The 26,687-nt window shown below is 45.8% G+C and overlaps 1 protein-coding gene across 1 annotated transcript in view; it reads left to right on the top strand.

Moving 5' to 3' along the window:
- The window catches only part of LOC146030858 (uncharacterized), an 88,851-nt gene extending 62,639 nt beyond the window's left edge, over positions 1 to 26,212 (top strand). Inside the window, exons 2-6 of the mRNA XM_083158422.1 lie at positions 23,893 to 23,937; positions 24,225 to 24,263; positions 25,425 to 25,581; positions 25,672 to 25,700; positions 25,795 to 26,212. Of these exons, the coding sequence (XP_083014548.1) occupies positions 23,898 to 23,937; positions 24,225 to 24,263; positions 25,425 to 25,581; positions 25,672 to 25,700; positions 25,795 to 25,841 (312 nt within the window). The 5' untranslated portion in view covers positions 23,893 to 23,897 and the 3' untranslated portion in view covers positions 25,842 to 26,212. The remainder of the gene's footprint in view (positions 1 to 23,892; positions 23,938 to 24,224; positions 24,264 to 25,424; positions 25,582 to 25,671; positions 25,701 to 25,794) is intronic.
- Positions 26,213 to 26,687: the final 475 nt, after the last annotated feature.

The following is a 26,687-nucleotide window of genomic DNA, read 5'->3' on the forward strand; positions in this document are numbered from 1 at the left end:
CTAGTGATCCGTGCCGAAGAGAGACGCAGATCTTGTGCAGAGCGGAGTGGTTGGGATGGGAGATATTTTTTGATAAGTAAAGAGATATATGCTGGTGCAGTGTGGTTAATAGCTTTATATGCAAGTAGAAGTGTTTTATATTGAATACGGTAAGATATAGTTAACCAATGGACGGACTGGCAGAGTGGATCAGCAGATGATGAGCGTTTTGCAAGGAAGATCAGCCTAGCAGCAGCATTTAAAATGGATTGCAGTGGTGAGAGTCTGTTCTTAGGAAGACCAGTTAGGAGACTATGGCAATAATCAATGCGGGATATAATGAGTGCATGGATAAGAGATTTAGTAGTGTCTTGTGTGAGATACGGTCGTATTTTGGATATGTCTTTTAGATGCATGTAACATGATTTGGAGACAGATTGAATGTGGGGAAGAAAGGACAGTATGCATGTAATATGTATGTATGTATGTATATGTATGAGAGCGGCTATGTATGTATGTAAGTGAGAGGCAGTGTATGTATGTCTGCACAGTATGCATGTGAGAGGCAGTATATGTATGTATGTATGTATGTATGTATGTATGTATGTGAGAGGCTGTATATGTATGTAAAGAAGGAGGACTGGGAAATGTTCAACTTTACCTGCTGCTAAGTATTTTTTTTACTCTTCTGCACGGCCTCCTCTTGTTGTATTTTTGTCACTATGCACTTTAATATGCCATTTATAAAAAGTACTCTTTTTCAAATCTGATGTTGCTGGCGTACAGTTTTGTTTTTATACATTACTCCATGTCTCTGGGCCGGGCACTCAGTTGTTGATACAGTCTGTGATGTGCGACTACCCTTCTGGAAATATATGTATGTATGTATGTATTCATATCTGTACAATATGTATGTGAGAGGCAGTGTGTGTATGTATGTATGTATGTATGTATGTATGTGAGAGGCTATTTATGTATGTATGTATGTATGTATGTATGTGAGAGGCGACCTGGTGAGAGTTTTTTTTCATTTATACAGTACAGTAGTACCTGATTCAGGAATGTACACTAATGCATTCACAGCTATGTATTTGTACGCAGCTAATGCAAGAACTGAGATGCTGGCACCATGTTTTAAGCATATGGGATCACAGATATGGTCACGCAGAGGTGGGGGAACTCATTTTTCTATGCCACCTAATAACCCCCCTTCCCTACACCCATTAGGCAGAGACAGGGCCAGTGGTAGGGTTTTTTTGGCATTTCTTTGCAATCTAGAATGCTTATCTGTGAGAATTACTGTGCTGGGCCAATGTGGAGGTTAAAATGTTCCCCCTCACTTTAACCCCTGGTCACCACTCACGGGACTTATTTTTCAAAATATCTATTACCTTCTCCAAATTTTTTTCTTGCCAAGAACTTAATACCAGTTTCCAAGTAATCTCAGGAACTATTTTCACATTGGATCTTTGCTATAGTTTCAAATTAATGGAAAATTATTAAATTTAATTATTTTCTCCATTTGAAGCACCTTTATAGACTAGGCCACTTCGGCTTTACTTAAAATCGACTTAGTTTTGCTTTTTTTATTAACTACTTTCTTTCTACAATAACAAGATTTTGTTTTATTTGTGATGACGTAGCTGTAGTCATGTTTGAGACACATAACACATTCATATCTCCTCATTAATCCTGTGAAAAGACATATACATACTGTATCTCAAAACTAAAGATAATAAAAAAAAAGCATGGCATATTCTTGATCTGGAGCAATAAATTAATTTGATGAAGATCAATTATAAATTCCGAATGAAATTGAAATGTTAAAGCTAATATTATTATCTAAATTGTAGCATTGTCTCAATGACAGGAGTACACATCAGAGGCGGATTGGCCCACCGGGAAACCGGGACATTTCCCGGTGGGCCGGACCAGATTTCCCTCTGCCTGGGCCGCCTACCTTGATTCCAAGCGGCCGCAGCCCAGCCTGGTCACAAACGCCAGCATTGCCCAAAACAAATATGGCCGCCGCATATATGCACATATGCAGTGGCCATATTTGTTTTGGGCTATGCTGCACTTTGTGAGCAGCTGCGGCCGCTAGATGTCGATGGAAGTGTGGCGGTGGTGAGCAGTTTCCGCACTCCCCGGGCTGTAGCGACAGCACCCCCCCCCCCCCGGGGCTGTAGTCTCAGCACCCGCAGCACACCTCCCCGGGCTGTAGTGTCAGCACCCGCAGAACCCGCCCCCCGGCTGTAGTGTCATTACCAGAAAACACCCCCCCCGGGCTGTAGTGTCAACACCCCCCCCGGGCTGTAGAGTCAGCACCCGAACCCCACCCCCCTTCCCGGGCCAGAGTTCAATCCCAATCCACCCCTGGTACACATAAACAGGTCTAATGTATCAATGTTGCTACTGAGGGGTGTTGCCGTGTCAGCATCGTACAGACAGGTATGCCACTTTTATTAGCCTGTAGTGAAGATCTAGATTAAATGGGGTCGTTCTGATCTCAGTCCTCCATCACAACTCCTGCACCAAATGGTTTACCCTATTTTTCTTTGTTTTTATGTTTGTAACCACTGTTAAAGATGGAGCCACATACATTTATCCCACAGGCATGAATGAGCGACCCATCTAGGCATGCTGTTGGCATGCCTAGGCATGCTGTGCACTCCACCAAGATGGAGTGCATGAGCGTCTCACATGCTGTAGCATCCATTGCCACAAATGGGTCATGTGAGCGTCTCACACGCACTTGCGCCTTATTTGTAGTGCGGCAGGCTGAATTGCGCACCAAGAGCGGAATAGATGGACGTGGCTCCATCTGTACTTTGCAAAGGCGGTGACAGATTGAGGCCTGGATCTGAAGAAGTTCAAGGGCCGATTATGGGAAGTGGAGGAGGTGATACCAATGCCATGTAGGCATGTAGAGCCCACACACTATATACTCCAATATCTCCCTAAATATACAAAAGTACAAAAATTGCGTAGTTGTTTATAAAATATAAATGCAATTCTAATGATGACTTATAGCCAACTGTGACACCCACGCTTAGGGGCTCATTCGTCCAGGGGGTTGGTAGACAATAACGAATGCAAGCTTGAGAGCGCAGATGCAATTGAACAGGAGTGATTTTATTCTTCACTTTCTAACAATAAGAAATATTACGACCTCTGGTGAACCAATCTCTGTACCCACCAGGTCAATGGTACAAGATACGGGAATAAACAGGCAATTCTCAATACATAATATACTAATAGTACTTTGCCCTACGTTAACTTGAGTCTAACTGGTACCGGTACCCCATTTTTATCCAAGACCCGAGTTTAGGATTTGGCCTGTGTACAGGAACCAATGTACAGTTCCCGGGGAGGTGTCCCTATGGGGCAACCCAGCCTTCCTACGGATAAGTAGCCGGAGGGTCACTCTTGAACTCTGGCCGAGGTAATGGTGAAATAATCCTTGTCGTGTAATACTGTGGAAGGCAAATGAACTGTCCTTGTAGCTCAACAAGAAAGGATTAACTGTACTCGAAATGGTTTACAGGACTAAAAGCAATGAGAGCTGTAAATCCAAGTCCATGCACTAGATGGGGCTATTCCCAGGCACTGTAATACAGACACTGTCCTGTAAATGGGGCTACCTGGGTCTTTTACTGCAGCCAGGTGGCCTACTACTAATTAGAGTCCTCCTTTGCATAGGCCCTGTTAACATGTGGGATGGGGACCAGTTACTCTCTTTCCCCACATGGCCTATTACATTAACTTGGTGTAGCTGAAATGTCACAGGGATCAGCACATCCCTAGGATACCTATTAATATAAGGCTCCGTTCTCCTCTCTTCTTGTCTGGAGTGTTACCCTTAGGGCAAATGTTCTATGTATAATATACAGTCTGGAGTAGTGTTCAATGTGAGTGTACAGGGCAACACATACTCACAATGTCCTGGGTCAAAAGGCACCCGAGTGCTGAGCCCTTCTCACTGAGATCTGTACAGCAGGGATTTCACTGCAGCTGTTGCTCCCACTCTTCTCTGTGCTTCACTCTCTGTGCTGGTATGGTGCCAAACTCTGCTCCTCATGGTCTGTCCTACACCACTGTGCACACTGCTGCTCCCAGCTGTAACACACCTGCTCTGTCTCTCTGCACACTGCTGCTCATGGCTGTAACACGTGTGACTACCTCGGGTTGGTAAGTGTTATCTTCAATTTTATTGAGCGCTCTAGGTAGGTGTAGAATTCTCCTAGGATAGGTAAGTATGGATTCCGGAGATCTTCTCTTCTCAGGTGAAATACAGCAACACCGATTAATTGAACTGTATTTATTACAACACTCAAATTACAACTTGGTACTGTTTCATAAGGTAACAGAGTAAACAAATGAGCACTTTCACAAGAACACAACCAATTTTTTTTTACTGGAACATGAATTCACTCCTCCGGGCTCCGCTCCGGTTCCAGTCCTCTTAGTACATTAACAATATATTAACTTAACGTACATACCATAATAAAGACAAAAGTATGAACATGCATATAATTCACGTTAGCTATCTAGAACTGAATTCCTGAATCTACTTTAACACAGTTGCACTTTGCTTATAATTGCTCCTTTAAATAATTACTATTATATTATTGCGCAATAATTTGTTACTTTTCCTAAACAACTCAAAAGCGCTGTTGTTTTACACAGAGTCCCTCCCGGTGGCCACTGTCCTCAACGTTACAGTCCCCTTTCAACAATCCGGGATACAACTACAGGTGAGTCACAGTTTATCTCAGTTCTTTCCTTCCTTAAAGATTTATACAGCACAGCCTGTAATAATAAACTTTCCTTTGGAATGAAGAGATAACATTATATCCATGCTGCAGATACTGTTGATGTAGAGATTACTGACCTCGAAATAAAATAAGTATTTAACACAGTTCCATACTCAGCGCGGCTTCAGAAGATATATTATACGTCTATACAGGCATCCATGGCTCTCTGCAAATTAGGCTAGTCGGATACTCTGATATGCTGCACTCTCTGTGGTCATCCAGAGCAATCTATTAATAACGCTTCTGGTAACACTAAAGGTGTGATGATGCAGATTTATTCCTCTCCGTGTCACCAAAATGGCTGCTGCAACTGTCCTTTAACTGCCTGCCACTCAGATAGGACCGATAGCAGCTCTCCTCTTGCTAAATGTGTCAAGCCTTTCTCTATCTCTGAAAGTCTCCTGAAGTATAACTAGCACTAGTTTGGAGCGTCCCCTGGTGTTTTCACCGGATTTAGCTTGTTACTGTGTGCTCTTTATTTATTTAATGGCAGAATGACGATTCTGTAGGGACGTCCCCAGGCCAGGTAAGCCGGCCGGGTTTAGTCCCCTTCTGCTGGCTGTTCTCAAGGTGTAGGTAATCCTGGGCGTCACTAAACATATAAGGCAGTGCTGGGCTTGCTGGGGCAGGGTTCAACATTCACCACTCCCCATATTGGATGCTGTCAGTGTCCCGGCCTTCCACAGCACCGCTATCCGCCCTGCCTGCTGTGTAGCTCTGCTGACTACCAGTCTCTGAGGGGAACTGCCAGGTAATAACGGCTGTCCTGGTGCCAGCCACACTCCAGCCAACTTTATTATTCTTATAATCTCCCACTTGACAACCGTCAGCCATCAGCGAGACATCTGTATACTGTGACAAGTCTATGGGGACACTTTAACACAATAATCACCACTTGCTGACAATCCAATAAAGTCCTTCCCAAACATCACATAAATAATGCAATATTTTCCCCTCTGCGACGAAGACACATCTTTAGTACATTTATAAAAGGTTTCTTCATTTTTTTACACGTATATACAATCATATTGTAGGATGCAACACACGCTCTATCACTTTCTCAGGACACTGCTGACTCTCCCTTTAGAGCTCCCCCAGCTCCTAGCTCTCATAGCATACTTCAAGTGCAGTCTCCTTTTTACTTCCACTTCCTGTCCCAGCAGCCTGCTCACATGTGTTCTTCCCCTGCAGTCATTTCTGGGTCCTAAAGTCCTCCTCATTTCACAGCTCATTGCAGACTGCTGCTATTCACAGTACAGTAAAAGGGAGTTAACCCCTGAAGTCTCTTGGGAAGATTTACTATACCTTTTGGGTGTCAAACAAGAGAGGGGCATCAGGCAGTGGGCTGCATGCCTCAGCAACTGGCAATGCAGAGACAGGCTGGCACTTGTAGTTCCACAGCAGTCCAGGGGTACTACACAACCATGTGGTCAGCTGGTATCTGTCTTGTGATTATCATGCTATCATGATGATGGGCTTATTTTTTGTAAGGGCCTGGAGCTGAGGTTCTCTTTACAGCTCATTCCAGTAGTATCGTCTAGTCACAGTGCCGCTGAGATTATTTGATATTCAATTGTGATAATAAAAATTGCTGCCTTTGAGTTTAGTAAATTCTTGTATTGTTAATCGATCAATAAATGGTCGTTATTGGGCTGAATCTTACTGTTGTTTCCCATTCCTCGCTTCATGTTTTAGTGGTTTGTCCAGCTGCTATCAGGCCCCATATGACAACAAAATGTATACTGTAGATTGTCATACTGTCTAATTTGGTTTGATTACATCAAACCAAACTGTCTTTGGTACTTGGTGGTACCTGAGTCTGGCTTACTAAGCCATGGAAAGAGATAAAATGGACATAGATAAACCAGGCAAATGGCAATAGTGTTCATTTAATCTCTAAGAGGAATGAAGCTTTGTTTCAACAAATTGTCCATGTCTTGTATATATAGGGCAGGACTGGGCAACACCGGCCCTCCAGATGTTGATGAACTACACATCCCAGCATGCCTTGCATCAGTTTCAGCATGGCCACATAGCAAAACTAATGCACAGCATCCTGGGATGTGTAGTTCATTAACATCTGGAGGGCTGGTGTTGCCCAGCCCTGATATAGGGATAAAAGTAATAGCCTTCAAGTTGCAATCATTGATGAGATTCCTGCAGTTTTGACCGGTTTAAAGTAGTAATCATGGTTTTGCCATTTAGAGGATTGCCACCTTAAAACAATGGCTAGTCTCCCCGGAATCATGTCACAGCAGGGCCGTCTTAACAGCATTGTGGGCCCCTGGGCAAAGCAAAGCTCCTAGGGGTGGGGGGGGGGTGCTATCAGCAGCAGCTTTGATGTCCCACGGGTGGCAGGGGTTGCTCTATCTTCCATTCAAGATGTAGGACCTGGAGCAGTAACTTCTGCTAATTACTCCTTTACTGCACTAAGTCAGAGAGAACCTGAGAAATATGACTGGGAATTGCAATTAACAGGTAGGATGTGGACTGCTACTTTCGATATCTCCAGTTGCCCATGGCCGATTTTCAAAATTCTGGTATCCCTGGACAAATCAGCCTAGGGCCCTTATACAATTTGAAAAAGAGACTGACCTAGGTCAATCTATCTATTCCCTTAGAGAGTAGCCGATTCATACACATATACAAAATAAACACAAGAAAAATAACAAATATAAATATAAAAACAATGAATGGCAATGGACCTATTGGGAGAGCTGAGGTATTTGTATAGTCACCCGTATAGTGTTGATAGGACCTGCACTGATCCAAGAACTTGTGTCCATAAAAGTCCAGAGAGCGTCCGTGTAATTTATGGCCGTATGGTGGTATGTCCTGGTAACTGCCTAGGAGGTGGGCCCGTTGGCAAAAGATGATGTTTATAGCCAGCCCGGGATATCCTTCCAGTTGGATTGGCAATCAGGATTTTTTAGGCTTCTCACGGTTTCAATGGGACAGTCTTTAGGACAGGATCAGATGAGAATAGAGCAGGTGGTCAGCACTTCATTAGGGGACTTGGTGTTAGTCTCTCTCCAAGTAGTGTCCAGCAAACACCAACGCGTTTCGCTGTGTTGGCTCACAGTTTTATTTTTATTGAATTGATGCAAGCACTTGAAATAGTACTTTATTTGAGCGCAGATTCTCCCCCCTGCTTTTTTGTTTCATAGGGCCCTTATACACCTGGGGCCCCTGGGCAAGTGCCCATTAAGCCCATACGAAAAGACGGCCCTGTGTCACAGGCTATTACTTTTCCCGGTACTTGTGTAGTTTCACGGCAGCACTGCCCGCGGATTGCATCGTATGCAAATGTCATGCGATTTGCATGCAATGCGATGTAGCACACCTCCACTATCCACGTCAGCCTGAAGCGTGGCGAGCGGACACGTCCTCCCGACCTATTCATACCCCCACTATCCGCGTGGAGTTGATTTTATAAAGTGTAGGGAGTGCAGTCAGCCACCAAGTGCGAAGCAGAAAACGAGCCGTAAACGTGGCGAGCAGACGTGGAATACACGTCAAGTAATACACATAATACACGTCAGGTAATCTGCGTCCCCTCACGGGGCTTGCTTTACTTGCCACGCTTCAGGCTCATTTTCCGCGTCCCCTCACGGGCCTTGCTGCGCTCGCCACACTTCGGGCTCGGTGGCTCGCTGCACTCATCACACTTTAGAAAATCAACTCCACGCCGACGTGGATAGTGGGGGTATGAACAGGTCAGGAGGACGTGTACCGCGTCCCCTCCCGGAGCTCGCCACGCTTCGGGCTGGCGTGGATAGTGGTGGTGTGCTAAATCCCATTGCATGCATATTGTATGCAGATCATATGCGATTTGCATACGATGCGATCCGCAGGCAGTGCCGCCGTGAAACTACACAAGTACCCTTTTCCCCTTTAAACCGCCAATCTATGGGGTCTACATACTAATTTAGAGTACACATTATAAGCATGATAATGATATTTTCGGGCATATAATTTAGTGTTTACGCACTGTATTGTTAACAATGCATGCTCCTGTGGGTCTGTCATCTGTAAATGCAGTCAGATCCTGAATATCTTGTCTATGACAGCATGCTCCTGGCTGTGGCTTCTCAACAATGTTGATAATGATATTGTTCAGTGCGTATGTACTATATCATTGGAGTTCCAAAAATCATTTAATAATATCGTTCATGGACAATATTACATTAAGTGTACCCCGCTAAAACCTTGGAGAGAGATAAAGTGGATGAAGGTACAGACCAGCCAATCTGGTCCTAATTGCCATGTTACAGGCTGTTTGAAGAATTACAGATAGGAGCTGGATGTTTGGTACTAGGGATGCCATTCATAGTTACATAGGGCCTTATTCTAGTTCACTCTTTCAGATAAAATCATTCTTAACTGGACAAAACCATGTGCACTGCAGGGGGGCAGATGTAAAATGTGCAGAGAGAATTAGATTTGGGTGAGTTATTTTTTTTCTGTGCAGGGTAAATACTGGCTGCATTATTTTTACACTGCAATATAGATCTTACTTTGAAGTAAAACTCCACCCAAATCTAATTCTCTCTGCACAAGCAGTGCACATGATTTTGTCCATCTAAGAAGGATTTTGTCAGAAAGAGTGAACTAGAATAACCCCCATAGTTACATAGTAGATAAGGCTGAATAAAGACTTGCGTCCATCGAGTTCAACCTAGGTTTTAATAGCTTATCCCTTGTTATATAGTATATTCTGATATTTTTAAAGACAGATTATGATTCTTATTAGTACCCTTGGATGTTTTTAACCAATAAATGTTTGTCCAACCTTATTATAAACATATTTAATGTGTCTGCCGACCAGTGGCGTAACTATAAATTTAGCTCCCACCTGCCCAAAAATGTGTGCCCCCCCTCCCCAGTCCCTCCTCCTCCTCCCCCCCCCCTTCTTCAGTAAAACATGACAATGGTGCAGACTGGTTACCTGGGCCATTGTCTGCCGACATGTGTAGTGCTGCAGCTCCGCAGGAGTGACGTGCGCTGTATCCATCCAGGGCGTTCGTTTGGAAGAGGAGCAGGACAGCTATCAAGGGGTGCCTTACCGCTCACCCCCAGCGACATGCCGCAAGTCCCGTACGAAAGTGACGTCACCGGAAGCCGCCCGCCGCACAGGGAAGACACAGACCGGCGATACGCCGCTGCCTTCCCCTGTTACCAGGTTAGATGCCAGGGCTAGACTAGCACAGTTAGCTACATACTCTGGACTGCTGCCTCCTACAAAATAACCACTCAAGAGAGTGTAAACATAAGCGCACAATCTTATTTTATTTATTTTTATTTATTATTTTTTATTTTAATTTTATTTTTATTTTATTTTTTTATTTTCTATTTATTACTCAATCTTCTGTCCTCAAACTTTATTCCCTCAACTCTCAGTCCATTAACTCCTTTACTTACCCTCTCCCCTCCCCCTCCCTTCAAGCGCCCAGTAATTTCTTGCCTCACAGCAAATACCTCCGCACTTTGAATGTTAATACATTCCACAGCGTGTCACCTTGCTTTGAACACAATGCAAATGACAGCGACTGATTTTTTTTTCTTAAAAAATGCAAAACTTTATTAATACATCATGAGAAGGCACTGCAGATGCGGAAACACACACACACACACACACACACACACACACACACACAAATTTATATATATATATATACACATATATACAGTAGGGCGGAGTGAAAAAACTGAAATTGAGAAATTCAAAATCGGCTAGTGTGGAAAAGTTGTGACTTGACTTGAATAAGAAACGTGCAAAAGCATTTTGATCTGAGTCAACATCTTCTGTTCTGGCAAGAGGCCTGAAGTTTCACTTTTTTGGTGAAAATGACGAAAACTATGAAGATGCTCCGATCTAGTTAAAATTATGTCAGGATGTCTTAGAGTGGTTCATTAATATACTTTAGCATAGTAAAAGAGAGTACGAGCTTGTCCTAGTGCAAAGTGAATGACTTTGGTGGGAGAAAAAATCCCTAATAAATGACCCATTTTCATGGTCACAATTGTGAATATTGTGTGTTTTCTCCTGAACGTGTTTATAATAGAAGAAGCACAAATACTCTAAATGGAATTTCGGTGACACTGTGTGAAATATAACACTGCATAATAGCCCTTACTCAGACCTGATCCCAGTACAAATTTGTTCTCAAAATGGGCAAAACAAATGCTGCATTGCAGGTGGGGCAGATGTAACGTGCTGAGAGAGTTAAATTTGGGTGGGGTGTGTTGAAACTGAAATCTAAATTACAGTGTAAAAATAATGCAGCCGGTATTTAACTTGCACAGAAACAAAATAACTCACACAAATCTAAAGGTGGCCATACATCTACAGATCGATTGTCAGATTGGGCCGGTTGGAACAAACAGCTGGTAATATCTGAATGACAGTTTTTCAGCATTTCAAAGCAAATGGTCAACTGTCATTTGCTCTCATCTTTTACCAGGATTTTGTTCCAACCAGACAGATCGGACAATAAATCTGTAGATGCATGGCCACCTTAAATCTCTCTGCACATGTTACATCTGCCCCACCTGCAGTCCAGCATTTTTTTGCCCATTTTGAGAACAAATTTGTACTGCGATCAGGTCTGATTAAGGGCCATTATGCAGTGTTATATTTCACACAGTGTCACTGAAATACATGAAATTGGATTTATGCTGCTCTCTTTGCAGTGCATATACAAAGATAGACAATCCTGTGTATATAAATAAGAAATAACTGTTGCAGTCTGTTATTGAAAAACAGTAACTGTTACAATAAGTATTACAAGTAAGTGTAAACTGTCTAATGTATCATTTTACATATCACTTATCTGTTTATTGACAGAAAAACAGTGTTGCATCCCATATACTGGGAACATGATTGGGCTGCAATACAGCATATAATTATGCCAAAGATAAGCCAATATATTAACTGTTAAATACGTTGAAGTGTATTATGATGTAATAAATTGTAAGCTTGCAGCAGGGCCCTCTAACCCCCAAGTCTGTCTGTCATTACCCAGTTTGTTTTATCACTGTCTACTATTGTAAAGCGTAAAGGAATCTGCTGAGCTATATAAGAAACTGTAAATAAATAAATAAACAAATACATCTAATGTTTAGGGGGAAAAAAAACAAGAACGTTGATTCAAAAAAATAACAGGTTAATCATTCTATGAGTGGTGTCCAGCAGTACATATATGCCAATCACTGTGTTCATTTCTAGGCAGCAGGTCCGTCTTAACAGCAGTGTGGGCACCTGGGCAAAGCAATGCACTGGGGCCCTTACCCATTCTCCCCTCCTAGGGGTGGGGGGTGGTATCAGCAGCAGCTTTGATGTCCCACGGGTGGCAGGGGGTGCTCTATATTCTATTCAACATGTAGGACCTGGAGCAGTAACTTCTGCTAATTACTCCTTTACTGCACAGGTGGTGGGAGGGTGAACACTAATGTGTGGAAGGGGGCACTGAGCTGTATGAAGGGTCCCTTGTAAATGACTTCCAGGGAGGTAGGGGGTGTTTTATACACAGGGGACGGTTGGATAATGGAGTGGGCTTAATATTCGTCATTTTCCGGTGGAAGGGCAGCTTGTTTGACTGCAGATATCGCCATTATCTGGAAATAGATTTCTTAGCCTAGTATAAAAACCTAGGGCGAAATGTAATAGGGTGCGATTTTTTAGACATGTGCGATTTTTGGTCAAAAACGGCCGAAATCGCACATTTTCCGAAAATCGCACATTTAATAGGTTAAAAATCGCGGTAAAAAGCGCACTTTTTACCGCGAAATCGCACATTTTAAATATGCGATTTTCAGTCACACTGAAAATCGCATCCAGATGTTTTCCCATAGGAAACTATAGAACTCGCATATGTAATAGGATGCGAGTTCTAAAGTCGCATATGGGACCTTACCAAAAAACGCAAAAAAAATAGACCAGCTTCTTGCTGGCGATTTTTACAGAACCATGCACAAATCTGTGTGATCTGTGCATGGTTCTGTCCAAAAAAAGGCTAAAAGTTAAAGTAAAAAAAAAAAACGGCGTGGGGTCCCCCCTCCAGAGCATAACCAGCCCCGGGCTGAAAGAGCCGGTCCTGGTTTCATAAAATCACAGGAACAAACAAGTTGGGGTTCCGTGCATTTTATAAAACCAGCACCAGGCTCAAGGGCCGGTCCTGGTTCCCAAAATACGGGGGACAAAATGACTAGGGGTCCCCCGTATTTCAAGAACCAGCACCGGGCCCAACCAGCCAGCAGGGTAATGCCACAGCCGGGGGGAGACTTTTTATACAAGTCCCCCCGGCCAAAGCATTTAGCCCTCTGACCGGTCAGCATGGGCAGGGGTCCTGGGGGAGTGGGGACCCCCCCAAAGAAGGGGTCCCCCCCCTCCAGAACTTACCAGCCCATGCTGAAGCCCGGGGCTGTCCTCGATGCCCCTGGGCGGTGGGCATCGAGCTGATATTTGGTGTAAAAAAATAGATAAACTATTGTTTTTTACTGTGGCACTACAAGTGCCAGCAAGCCTCCCCAGCAAGCTGGGACTTGGAGAACCACAAGTCCCAGCCTGCTGGGCATTAAAGGGCCCGCTGGCACTTGTAGTTCCACAGTTAAAAAAATAGTGCACAAAACACACTGACACACATTTTAAATAAAACTTTAATACACACATTACACACATACTAATACTTACCTATCTTCTTCCCGTAGGTAGCCCTGGTCCTGATGTCCTCCGGTCCTGTGTCGGCGTTCCTCTTCATGTCGACATCCTTCTTGAAGTCGACGTCCCTGTCGGCGATGGCGTCCGGTGTCCGGGTCCGACGAAATCCATGGAGGAAGCTGTGGAAGGAAACCATACTCACCTGTCCCAGCGCGACGTAGTCCAGGTAAGGGTCTTGGAAAAAAAACAAACCGACACCCGAATCCAAGCGGACACGACGGAGACGCACGTGTGTTTGTTTACATCGTGCGGCTCCGCCTCCCGAATGCCGCTATTGGCCGCCTTGCGGCCTAGCGGCTCCTGATTGGCCGCTAGGCCGCAAGGCGGCCAATAGCGGCATTCGGGAGGCGGAGCCGCACGATGTAAACACCGTGCGTCTCCGTCGTGTCCGCTTGGATTCGGGTGTCGGTTTGTTTTTTTTCCAAGACCCTTACCTGGACTACGTCGCGCTGGGACAGGTGAGTATGGTTTCCTTCCACAGCTTCCTCCATGGATTTCGTCGGACCCGGACACCGGACGCCATCGCTGACAGGGACGTCGACTTCAAGAAGGACGTCGACATGAAGAGGAACGCCGACACAGGACCGGAGGACATCAGGACCAGGGCTACCTACGGGAAGAAGATAGGTAAGTATTAGTATGTGTGTAATGTGTGTATTAAAGTTTTATTTAAAATGTGTGTCAGTGTGTTTTGTGCACTATTTTTTTAACTGTGGAACTACAAGTGCCAGCGGGCCCTTTAATGCCCAGCAGGCTGGGACTTGTGGTTCTCCAAGTCCCAGCTTGCTGGGGAGGCTTGCTGGCACTTGTAGTGCCACAGTAAAAAACAATAGTTTATCTATTTTTTTACACCAAATATCAGCTCGATGCCCACCGCCCAGGGGCATCGAGGACAGCCCCGGGCTTCAGCATGGGCTGGTAAGTTCTGGAGGGGGGGGACCCCTTCTTTGGGGGGGTCCCCACTCCCCCAGGACCCCTGCCCATGCTGACCGGTCAGAGGGCTAAATGCTTTGGCCGGGGGGACTTGTATAAAAAGTCTCCCCCCGGCTGTGGCATTACCCTGCTGGCTGGTTGGGCCCGGTGCTGGTTCTTGAAATACGGGGGACCCCTAGTCATTTTGTCCCCCGTATTTTGGGAACCAGGACCGGCCCTTGAGCCTGGTGCTGGTTTTATAAAATGCACGGAACCCCAACTTGTTTGTTCCTGTGATTTTATGAAACCAGGACCGGCTCTTTCAGCCCGGGGCTGGTTATGCTCTGGAGGGGGGACCCCACGCCGGTTTTTTTTTAATTTTATTTTTTTACCCAAAATCGCATATATGAAAATGCGCACATTTTCATGACTGAAAATGCGCACATTTTCATGACTGGAAATCGCGGCAAATCGCATATTTTGCCGCTAATTCGCATCTCATTACATATGCGAATTCGCGGCAAAAAACGCGATTTTTAAAGGTGCGATTTGGTGCGATTTTTTTTTAGTCTAAAAAAACGCACCCTATTACATTTCGCCCCTAGAGTCCCAACTTTCAGGAGGTGCTGGGAACTTGGGTATCAGAGAGCCAGAGCAATCCATTGACAAAAATATAAAACTACACCAGACGTTTGGAGCTGGAGCAGGGACCGGCTGCTTGGGGGCTGATATCTCTGGTTCTGGGCATGATAGAGACAAGCCGCTAGTGTCAGAGAGAACCTGAGAAATATGACTGGAAATTGTAATTAACAGGTCGGATGTGGACTGCTGCTTTGAAGTTGGATATCTGCAGTTCCCCAGGGCCGATTTTCAAAATTTTGGTATCCCTGGAAAAAGGGGATCCTCAGCTATCAACATACAAGAGCCCACAGCAGTGTGTTTTTTGGTACGAGCATTATATTGGCTGTTACCTTGGAGCTTTTTACTGCCCATTAAAATATTGTGGTTTTACACTATGGAGCGCTCCTCTTTTGTTCTATTTTGACATATATATATATATATGTCAAAATAGAACAAAAGAGGAGCGCTCCATAGTGTAAAACCACAATATTTTAATGGGCAGTAAAAAGCTCCAAGGTAACAGCCAATATAATGCTCGTACCAAAAAACACACTGCTGTGGGCTGGCTACCACACGATATTATATATACAATCCAGGCAATCACTCCTACCGCCTCCGGAGCTCTGGGGGAAACCACAGCAATGAACGCTGGTCACTCCACGTGGACTCGGCGTCTCGGGCACCCAACACAGGAACAGCGGGTAGTAGGGGGATGCCTGGTAAGGAGAGCGATCGTCACCTGGCTCCACCCTAACGCGTTTCGTATTAAAACTTCGTCAGAGGGCGTATATATATATATATATATATATATATATATATACACTTAACATCGGCACTCACCTTTCCTAGTTTTGGGGTGCCCTATGGCTTGTGACCACATTGTTTAATCAGACATTGTAGGGGCTCTGCACACACTAAATTAACTGATAATAACTAGTGGAGATTTGGTTCATGAATTGATCAATGCATTTAAGCCTGCAGCCCCCTTCACGGGACCCCACTGTTCTGCAGGTCCTAACACTATCGCTGAAAATGGCTACAATACACATAGCTATCACATCAATGTTTGATTCCAGGCATGCTATCTGGTCTGAAGCTCACAGCTCACTTTGCTTTTATAGGTGAGCAGCTACCAACACACCTGTCACTGATGTGATAGCTATGTGTATTGTAGCCATCAATTATGTCTGCCTCTATCTATCTCTCTATCTATCTATCTATCTATCTATCTATCTATCTATCTATCTATATATATACATACACACACAAATACAGGTATCCCTTATAAAAAATGCCCAGGACCAGGTGCATTTATCTGCCATTTATGTTGTGTAGACACATCAAACACCTGAAATACACACAAATATATTTTATTTGTGCATGAAAAAAGGTTTGTAAACATTAAGGCGCCTATTGAATTATGTTGTTGTTAACTCATACCATTACTTAACTCTAGAAATAAATGACACAAACACCTTATCTAAAAATAACGACACTGACACCAACTGCGTAAGGTTAAAAGGTCATAGTTGTTTATTTAAGTGGTATGACCCCTATTTGTATAAGGGATGGCAAAGAAAGTGCTTGAGACCAGCACCATAAACGCGGGTGTTGCCATGGTAGCGACCTTAGCGCCCGCCAATGGCCACACCCCTTCTTGTGGGTACAGCCTGCGCTGTGACGGACATACCGCCCCCTTCTATTGCATGACGTGGACCTTCCATGAAGGCCAACACCCCCAGCCGGAACTGGGGACTCGCCCGCCTTCTTGGCAAAGGGGGGGCAATACCGCACAGAGACCACCTGACACCCCACCTGCTTGCTGGTCGAGAGCGCCTTCTCGCCGCAGCCTGTGTTACAAAGACCCCGCAGGGTCACCACGCGTAACCAGGCCCCGCCATCCCAAACAAACAACAACCTACGCTAAACTAACCTAAACTAGAGAAAATGTCCTCCAAAAACACTGCCATGCCTGAGTCAGGAAGATGTACGCCATCTGGCCTGTACAAACCCACAGAGTCCTTAACAATATTAGCATGTCTAACCGCCGTGCCGCCCCGAGCCACCACATGCCTAGACACCGCATGGTTCAACTTCCTTATGGCCCTCTCGATTGCTGACACCTTCCGGGAATTATGTCGGACCACACAATCCTCACACCGGGCCAGAGGTCTGCCAGACGCACAAAGTCCGTCTTAATCTTGATGGTGAGCTCAATGCCTGTCCTCTTGACCAGGTCATTGCCACCTAAATGAATCACCAGAACATCGGGGCAGCTCCCATAGACTATCCCAAAGGAGACCCATGACACTGCTAACAGCAAGTGCCTTCTCCAGAACAGGAGCACTGGAGGCTAGTGGGTGCCTAGCAGCCCAAAAAATAAAAGAGTGCCCTACGAACCAAACCCTACCCAGAGCCATATCGGAAGGGGGAGGGGCTGCAAAAAGAGAAAACCTAGTGGTTAACATCATGATATACATTAACACAACAAAATGCATACTACGGCCCAAGTGAAGGTGAAAAACTTAAAAAACCTTCTGTGAACTTTGGGGGACAGCCAATTGAATTAGTCCACAATGAAGGAAAAAGTAAAAAATTCCCTTCACACCGTCGATTCCGGAACGCTAGTCATTCCAGAACCGATTGTAAACAATAGTTTTTGAGCCGGCGCAACAGGCGCTTGAACTACAACTTATCTAACTTATCTATTCTTACATAACTCTTATAAGCAGAGGATTTCAGCCTGAATGGCAGAAGGTGATAATCCTGCCGCTGCTACGCAAGTAGCAGCCCCAATTCGAAACAAATGCGTTCCGAAATCCTGCTCCCGCAGACCCAATTCTACCAAACATTGCCGAAACACAGCCGCAAACTGGAATCGGGTCAGCGGTAGCCCATCAACGTGCGCCAAAAACTGCAAGGCAGCCTCTGGTCTGCGGGAGCTATATTCCTTAGCTAAGGAAACCGGACACACGGCCGCTTCAGCCTGTGCGTTAAGGGTAACCCAGTGGCCCCTGCCCATCTGATCCGTTTTGGACCGCTTAATCTCGCATAGCACTTGTCCTTCACGGAATACTACATCCTCCCCTAGGATGCCAGTGCGGGAGAGTTTGCTGGCTGCCACCAGCTCGCTGATGCGAAAAGCGCCATGAAACGCAAATGTAAATGCAACCTTAAACAGTGCAACTCCGTATTCGCTCTCAGCAACCTTAGCCAAACAACCCCCCAGGTCCCCCAGCATACTCATATCTATGGGTTTGCGTGAATCCGGTGGAACCAACCCTTCGTGTCCAACCCTTCATGGCTTTGGACAATACAAAAGACCTCGTGGGGTCGGGATTGCCGCGTAAGCGCGAATAGAAAGCGATGCCTGCCAATGCCGCCGCCATAGCCGACCTTGACCTGCCCCGCCTATGGTGACCCTAAACAAAAGCGAGTACCCGGTCCTCGACCAACTTACCGCTAGCCTCGGGGGAGCCCTGAAACTCCACCCAGTCCTGCCATGCGGCCCCATAAGTTCTACGAGTGGAAGGGGCCAAGGACAGAAGAGCCAGGTCTGTCATGCCGGCTCTATGACCTGCCACACAAAAGGGGGACAATTAAGCCCAAGTGGCGAAGCCTCGGGGGCCAACTCGCGAAACCTCGCGAACTTAAACCTCGAAAGGGCATCCGCTATGTTGTTATCCACCCCCGGGACATGCCTGGCCCTGAACTGTATGTTATGCCGTAAGCAGAGCAGAACTAAGTGCCGTAGCAGACGCAAAACCTTGGGGGAAGCCGCCCTCTGATTATTAATGGCATGCACCACCCCAAGGTTATCACACCAGAACACTATGTTCTGGTTAGCTAGCTGGGAGCACCTTTTTCAGCTCTGCAGAAACTATAATCTGACTGTGTGATGATAGTGCCTAACACCCGCCATGGACCTTTCTAGCTTACGGCAAAACACCCTACCCATCGGGATAATGCGACATGCAAAATTGAAAGAGCCCAGTGAAGATTGTATGAGCTGCAACCTGACTCTCTTCTTTTCCCTGCATTCAGTAATGAGAGCCTGCAGCTTGCAAACCTTGTCCTCAGGGAGCCGGCAGCAACCTGCTGCAGTGTCTATCTCAATGCCCAGATAAGACAGAACCGTGGCAGGGCCCTCCGTCTTATCTGCGGCAATGGGGACCCCTAAAAAGGCCGAGACATTGATGGCGGATGCCAGGATGTTTGCACATGTGCCCTGCCCGCCTGGCCCCACAAAGAGAAAATCATCCAAATAATGCGCCACGCCACTATAGCCTGTGACGTCATGAATGTACCAGTGCAGAAAGGAACTGAATTTCTCAAAGTAGGAGCTGGATACAGAGCACCCCATGGGCAAACACTTGTCAATAAATATACTCCCCGTCTCAATGGAAACCCATGAACCTGAAGGACTCTGGGTGTAGGGGGAGGAGCCTGAAAGCCGACTCTATGTCCGATTTAGCCACTAGGGCCCCACTGCCAAAGCCCCGGACCATGCCTAGAATTGGTAGTGGACGCTACAATGTTGCTCGGGGATGGCGTCATTGATGGACGCCCCGTGGGGTTAAGAAAGGTGCTGAATCAGTCTATATTTGCCCGGGGTTTTCTTCGGGACCACCCCCAGGGGGGAGAAACAAATCCCAATCAGTGGGTCGGACTGGGAAAGGCCCCGCCATACTGCCCCATTAGATTCACGCCAGCACCTTTTGTGTTGCCACCTCGGACTGCCAGTGCCGACCCCGCCCTGATCTGCATTGCTTGCGGCAGGTCTATTAAATTTTTGGGGTGACCTGCCCCACATAAACTACATTTTGCCTCTTGGTCACACTTGCCGTCATGAAAGGCAAAGCACTTCTCTTTGCGGCCGGATCTCACCCCGGGTTTCCCCCTTGTAAAGGGCTTCTTGCCTGGAGGCTACACCGAAGGCAGGCCCCTACCTATGGTCTCAGCTGAATGTCAACGTGTTTGCACCCTTTAAGATGGGTTTGGACCCCTCGTGAGTATGACAACACTTTACATTGTCATCACGCCATGCGCTTGTTAACCGGGAACAAGTAACGTAGTATGTTCACAAGTTCATTGGGTCTGGTGCTGAGGTAACACGAGGCAGCCAATTACTAAAACCCTGGCAAGCGAAATCACCCTTTGCTGAGGACCATCTGGCTTTGCAAAGTCCTTTCCCGCATATGTGGTTAGTGTGAAAAGGTCTACAAAAAACTGGCCCCTCCTAATTATGTATTTTGACCCCCCTTAACCTGATGGGGCCACCAACCTCGCAAATTCGTGCGGGCGCTAGGGGGACCCAAATTCCCTGCTGCTAGCGGAAGAGTGTAAAGGGGATGCTGCACACACAGAAAATTCAGTGTTCTCACCACCGATGGAGGAGCCTCCGTGCTCGTCAGCAGACGTAGCCGGGATTTCTGATTCGGCTGAAGGTAAAGGAGCCGGCATGCAGGATCCACGCTCTGCCGCCGGGTGAGTCAGGGATGTCCCCTTGCTTGACATGGCCGCTGTGGGGAGTGCCCGCAGTTGCCGGGATGCTGCTGCTGCATGCGAGGTGTCAAGCACACTTCTCCGTGATGATCTTCTGAATCTCCCATCTGACCCCAGTCCTGCCACCGGCTCTTATTCCTATGGTGCAGGACCCGAGGCCACTGTGTCTGCGACGGCGGATGGCAAAACCACTTCAACATTCCCAGAGCTATGGCTGTTAACTTCTCCGACCGCCACGACCGGCGCAGGTCTGTTGCCGGCCGCGCTTGCTGCAGGAGACGTCCAATGCCTAATCGTCGACTCAGGCGTGTCACGAGAGGCCCCTTGTCCAGTACCCCTGGAGGATCCGCTGGCCACTGCTTCCAGTAAGGCACCTGAAGAGAGCTCGGGAGACAAATGCAATGTATTAATTTCCATGCCTGGTCGAGAGATCACCCATTGATCGCCCCCATGAAACCGCCCTCCGACACACTCTCCGCATGAAGCACCGAGGACCGTGGGGTGGGAGAACTGGTTTGAGAGCCCCTGACCTCATTGCAGTGGGGCAGTAATGCTAACCATTACACCATCCGTGCTGCCCGGACGTGAAAAAGAGGGTGTGGGTACCCTCCCCCTGAGTGAAACTGGGAATAACTGGGCCCCGCGCTCTGCTGGAAGCATGGGAAACCCTGGGCAGGACCCCATGGGAGCTGGTGTCCAACATGGTGTTGGGAGGGGTGGATACCTGCTGGCCAGGAGTAGGTGCGCACAGGTCGCCCGGACCCACTGTAGCAGCAGAGGAAAGTGCTAAAGGAGGAGCACAATGAAATGGGGATTCAGAAAGGTAGATGCAAAACACAAAGAACTTGCACTTATCTGCTGCCTGTGACCAGATCCAGACTCAAAGAGGCTCACTTCCTGTCTCTGATCACTGATATAACCCTCTCTGGCTGCCGCCCCCTGCTACCTGATTGGCAGAACTAACTGCCACTCCACTACTATTTCAATAGGGCTTTACACAGATGCTTCTGCTGTACATTGCTTGTGGACAACAAATTCAGAGGCTCTTAAATTCTCTCCAGCCTATGCGGCCCTTGCTCTGTCTATTTAAAAAAAAGATATACACCTGTGTCTCTTGCCCAATGTCCAACTATCATCCCTACCCAATCAGGGCCGGATTAACAAAATAGGGTTGATGGAGCTGCAGCTCCAAGCCCACACTAAAATCGGCCCACAGTAGACAGGAAAAATAATCCTGCTACTGCAATCTTGCAATGTCAATCCGAGGCCCCGGCCCCTGTGACATCATAATAGAGTGATGTCATCATAGACCCCATAATAGGGTGATGTCATAATAGACACCAAACAGAGAATGCCTCATTTCTGTATACTGAGGCGAGAAAGGATGGATTGCTTTTTATTGCTCCTCCTATTTGTGACCAGTACATTTACAGACATTGCACATGGAGATCAAAAATCAGGTACATTTATATTTATTTCTTCTTATCTGCCTACATATTAAATTTATTTCACATTCTGGGGGAAATTTAATAGGATGAGAGATTCAGAAAGTGAGAAATTTGGTAAGAAATCTCCAGCTTTTTTAAAGCGGCAATCATTTACACTGCAAAACCAGTTTGATTTTTGAAGTGTAAATGATTGCTGCTTCATAAAAAATAGAGATTTGTTACCAAATCTCTCACTTTCTGAATCTCTCATTTTATTAAATTTCACCCTTAGTGTTACTGTATGGAGTCCCATGCATGTATCTGGCATTTATGCTGTGTAGACACATCAAACACCTGAAATACACACAAATATATTTTATTTGTGCATGAAAACAGGTTTCTAAACATGAAGCAACGGTTGGCCAATCCCGGGATCAGCGGGGGGGGATCCTGGAATTTGGCACCAAATACCGGGATTTCAATCCCGAGATTGGAGTTTCCAATCCCCAGGTTTCAGGATTAGAGTGCACATGCGCAGTCCAATTCCCAGCAACATCTGAACACCCGCTCAGATGCTGACCGGCTTCTCCCGCCCCTGGTAGCTTGGCTCTGCGCAGTGTGACGAGGTCTCGCTGAGCAGGCCACACAGCAGCACAGCCTGCCTCGTCTTAAGCACGCTGCCCTCCTGCCTTGTCTATTGTATCCTGCCCGGCTCAAGGACAACAGCCCACCCACCTGGCTTCCAGCAGCATAATTAGGCTGTGGAAAGTTCGGTTTAGGGTTGGGCTGCAAGCAAGAAGGGTTAGAGTTAGGCACTATAGGGGAGTATTAGGACCAGCCTGTGGCAGGGGGAAGGGGGCACTACAAGTATTGATTCACATAATGTGCAAGTTACGTGTGACTCATTAGTACTGCATGTCGTTACGTGTGGCTCTTTCCGTACCAATGCAACTTATTCGCAGAAGATGCACATAAGACACACAAGCAGCTGCCACTTAATAAAATGATATGCGGATTGCCTATATTCTGTGTGTGATGGTGTATCTGCATACAAAATGCTACTTTAAACTATATTTCGGTAAAACAATGTAATGTGGCATTTCATATGCAGATACAGCCACGTACAATATTTTGCAAATAACATGGGGCCTTATTTTGGTTCATTCTTTCTGACAAAATCCTTCTTAGATGGACAAAACCATGTGCACTGCAGGGGGGCAGATGTAACATGTGCAGAGAGAATTAGATTTGGGTGAGTAATTTTGTTTCTGTGCAGGGAAAATACTGACTGCTTTATTTTTACACTGCAATATAGATCTCACTTTGAAGTAAAACCCCCACCCAAATCTAATTCTCTCTGCACAAGTAACACCTGCCTCACCTGCAGTGCACATGGTTTTGTCCATCTAAGAAGGATTTTGTCAGAAAGAATGAACCAAAATAAGGCCCATGGACTGGAACAGAAAAAGTTGCATAAAATTTCACTCGGCACTACCGAGTCAGCTGTATGTGGAAACAATGTAGTTACGTCATGTAGCACCAATCATGCTCTCTGCCTCCTACATTGTGTGGTATCTTAAGTGACATCATAATGTGGTGATGTCATAACAGACATCAAACAGAGAACTCCTCATTTCTGTATACTGAGGCGATAAAGGATGAAGTATTTTATTTTCCTTCTCCTATTTGTGGCCAGGAGGTTTGGGGGGGCGAATGTTGTTGTCCAGGGACTTGCGGGAGGGTTGTCTATCCTTCCGGGGGCCTGGGAGGGGGTCACCATTTTTGAGAGCCTCTTGGCCTTTCTGGGATTATAGGCAGGGTTGATTTGCATCTGCGTAGATAATAACATAAACACGACTAACATGGTCACGAACTGTCCTTAAAGTGTTGGTGTTTTCTCATGTTCCCCCAGCTCCCATGTATGCAGCAGGAAAAAAGAACAAACCTGCACTGAATGGTAAGTACATCTACAATAACCATGTAACTATAGCCATTAGGGAATGCTAAAACGGAGGCAGGACATGCTGGGATGTGTAGTTCCACAACAGCTGGAGAGCCGTATGTTGAGCACCCCTGGCCTAACTGAATGTACAGAGAGAGGCTACACAGCGGATCACCTGAGCCCATGTTACAGAGGTGACAGGAAATGGAGACGCTTCTGTGTTACACCCACGGCTGTACAGTATGCTGCAGATATGGAACAACAACATTACTTTAATGTATTTCTTGTATTTTCTGTTTCAGAGCCTATTATTGCTTCATCATTCGCTGAGATCAAGCCAGGTAAATAAACAAATAAGAAAATGAGAGAACCTGATGTATTGTGTTCTGTTGTGTGATGCCCATAATATCAGTCACATGACATATCCGGCACGTCTGTGAGCTATGCAGAATAAATGTACTGGGTGATATAATGTACATTATCGCTCATTTTGTCCCTTCTATAATATTCCTCATTATATCGCCAAGTGTGTACAGGACATAGGGCTGCCAGGACAGGACATAAGGGCTGAGGTATTAGATATGAATACCTCCCAACATATGTTATCTTTAAAACGGGACACATGCGCCCAAAAAGGGGGCGTGGTATGTGAAAAGGGGCCGTGCCAACTGCCCCCCCTGCCGCGGGACCGCCCCAAAATATCGGGACGGTCCCGTGAAAAATGGGACAGTTGCGAGGTATGGATGCGGCATCTATTGGTCTCTGGCAGTAGATACAGTGCAGCAGTTATGAGACACCCTAACATCCCAACTCCCATCTTAGTAATCTTACCCCCGAGAATTGCAAATCAGAAACGTCATAATGTCTCGCCGCGCAAAAGGAATATATTACACAGAAATAGGTCTGGTCAGGTGCGGTGATACACCTGCTAGACACAACCTGGGGATATTCATCAAAGCTTGGAGAAGTATATAGTGGAGGGAGATAAAGTACCAAACAGACCGCTCCTAACTGTCATTTGTCTAGCACAGTCTGTAAGGTGACAGAAGCTGCCTTGTGTGGGATCTGGAAAATAGGTTTGCAGTCAATATGTAGCCATGAATAAGGTTGACATATACAAAAGGACGATAAGGTTTTATGTTTTTCCTCCAATTTTTTGATACCGTCCACGTGGACAATGATTGGGAATGGTAGGTGTGCCGATTGCTGTGGTAGTGGAGCAGGGTACCTGGCTCGGAGCATGGTGAGCAAACGGAGCTATGCCAGGGTATACGGTAATCTAACTGGGGGCCACGTGCTCAGGTGTCAACACAAATACCAAAGAAACCTTGAAAAACTGTCGACCTTTTGCATGTGTCAACCATTTTTTGTCGACCTATTGACTATAAACCCAGGCACTGTTGACCCTATGACCCATTGTGTCTCTTTACAATTTCAGCCTTTATTTAAAGTATCATTTTATGAATTAAAGATAGTAATGATTTTGCACCTTGACATTTCAGCTATAGAAGCATTGGAGACCCGCACAGACCATCTGCAGAAGGCACTGGAGCGTCAGAGCGAGCTTAATACCACAATAATATTCTGTGTGGTTGGCTTTAGCACCATGTTGCTCATTATCACCGCAGCGCTAATCATGTGTTGCTGCAGAGTGATAAGGTAGGGATTGTGTCATTTCTTATATTGTCCGTTTTATTAACGATCAAGATGAAGCTTCATTTATTTATCTCTTTATTTATTTATTAACAGATCAGAAGACATGGACAAAGACATCGAAGGTGAGAAAACCTGCAGTTATCTATATGTGTCCTACAATTGCACAAAATGCGCACATTCAGCAATATAATGTTATTTATTTATCTTTCTATCTAGCTCCAGCATGTGATCCATCAAGCGACTCCAACTCAACTGCCAACTAAGAGGATGCCGGCCCTGTGTGCGCTGGTTCTAGCTGTGAGGTACTGTTGTAAGAACGTGTTCCTGTTTAGCTATTAGCTGTAGCTAATGCAAGAACCCTTTCTTACAGCAGTTCCTCACATCTAAAACCATAGGGGTTAATATGAGGTTCTAGGTGTGAGGTACTGTTGTAAGAACGTGTTCCTGTTTAGCTATTAGCTGTAGTTAATCCAAGAACCCTTTCTTACAGCAATTCCTCACATCTACTATAGAACCGTAATATTTCATCTACTGTATATTACAACTATCCCCCAGCGCGCACATATTCCATCAGCCAATTAACCAACAGGCATAGGATAACATCTCCTCTCCTCTTTATTAACATCTAGTAATAACACCAGCAGTTGAATAATAAAAAAAAAAATTATTGAGTTCTTGGTTTATCTAGTTCTGGTTATTCTAACATACAATAAATGTACACAGTGGTGCCTGGATAATGGCCCACAATGGTTCAGAAGTGCTATAACACCTTAGGAGCAATTCTTGGGAGGTGGGGGGCTACAGTCAGTCACTGGGTGAAAGATAAAGGGGGCATGGAGGAGAAAAAGGTGGGGGTGGTGGGAGAGCGGGAAGAGACAATGCAGTTAAGGGGTAGTGGCATAGAGACACTGCCACCGCATAGAAGTATGTGTGGGGGGGAGGGGGAAGGGGTTCAGACAGCAGCCAGGTATAGTGCCCACTGCAGCATACATACAAAATATATATAATATACAAAGCAAAAATTGTCAAGGCAAGTGGTCTCAGGGTGCCTATGGGGGGGTGGGGTGTATGTATGTATGACTGAGAGCAGCAGTGCATGTATTTATTTA

This window comes from Crinia signifera, chromosome 1 (assembly GCF_055691185.1).
Source record: "Crinia signifera chromosome 1, ASM5569118v1, whole genome shotgun sequence".
In the NCBI taxonomy this organism is placed as follows: domain Eukaryota; kingdom Metazoa; phylum Chordata; class Amphibia; order Anura; family Myobatrachidae; genus Crinia; species Crinia signifera.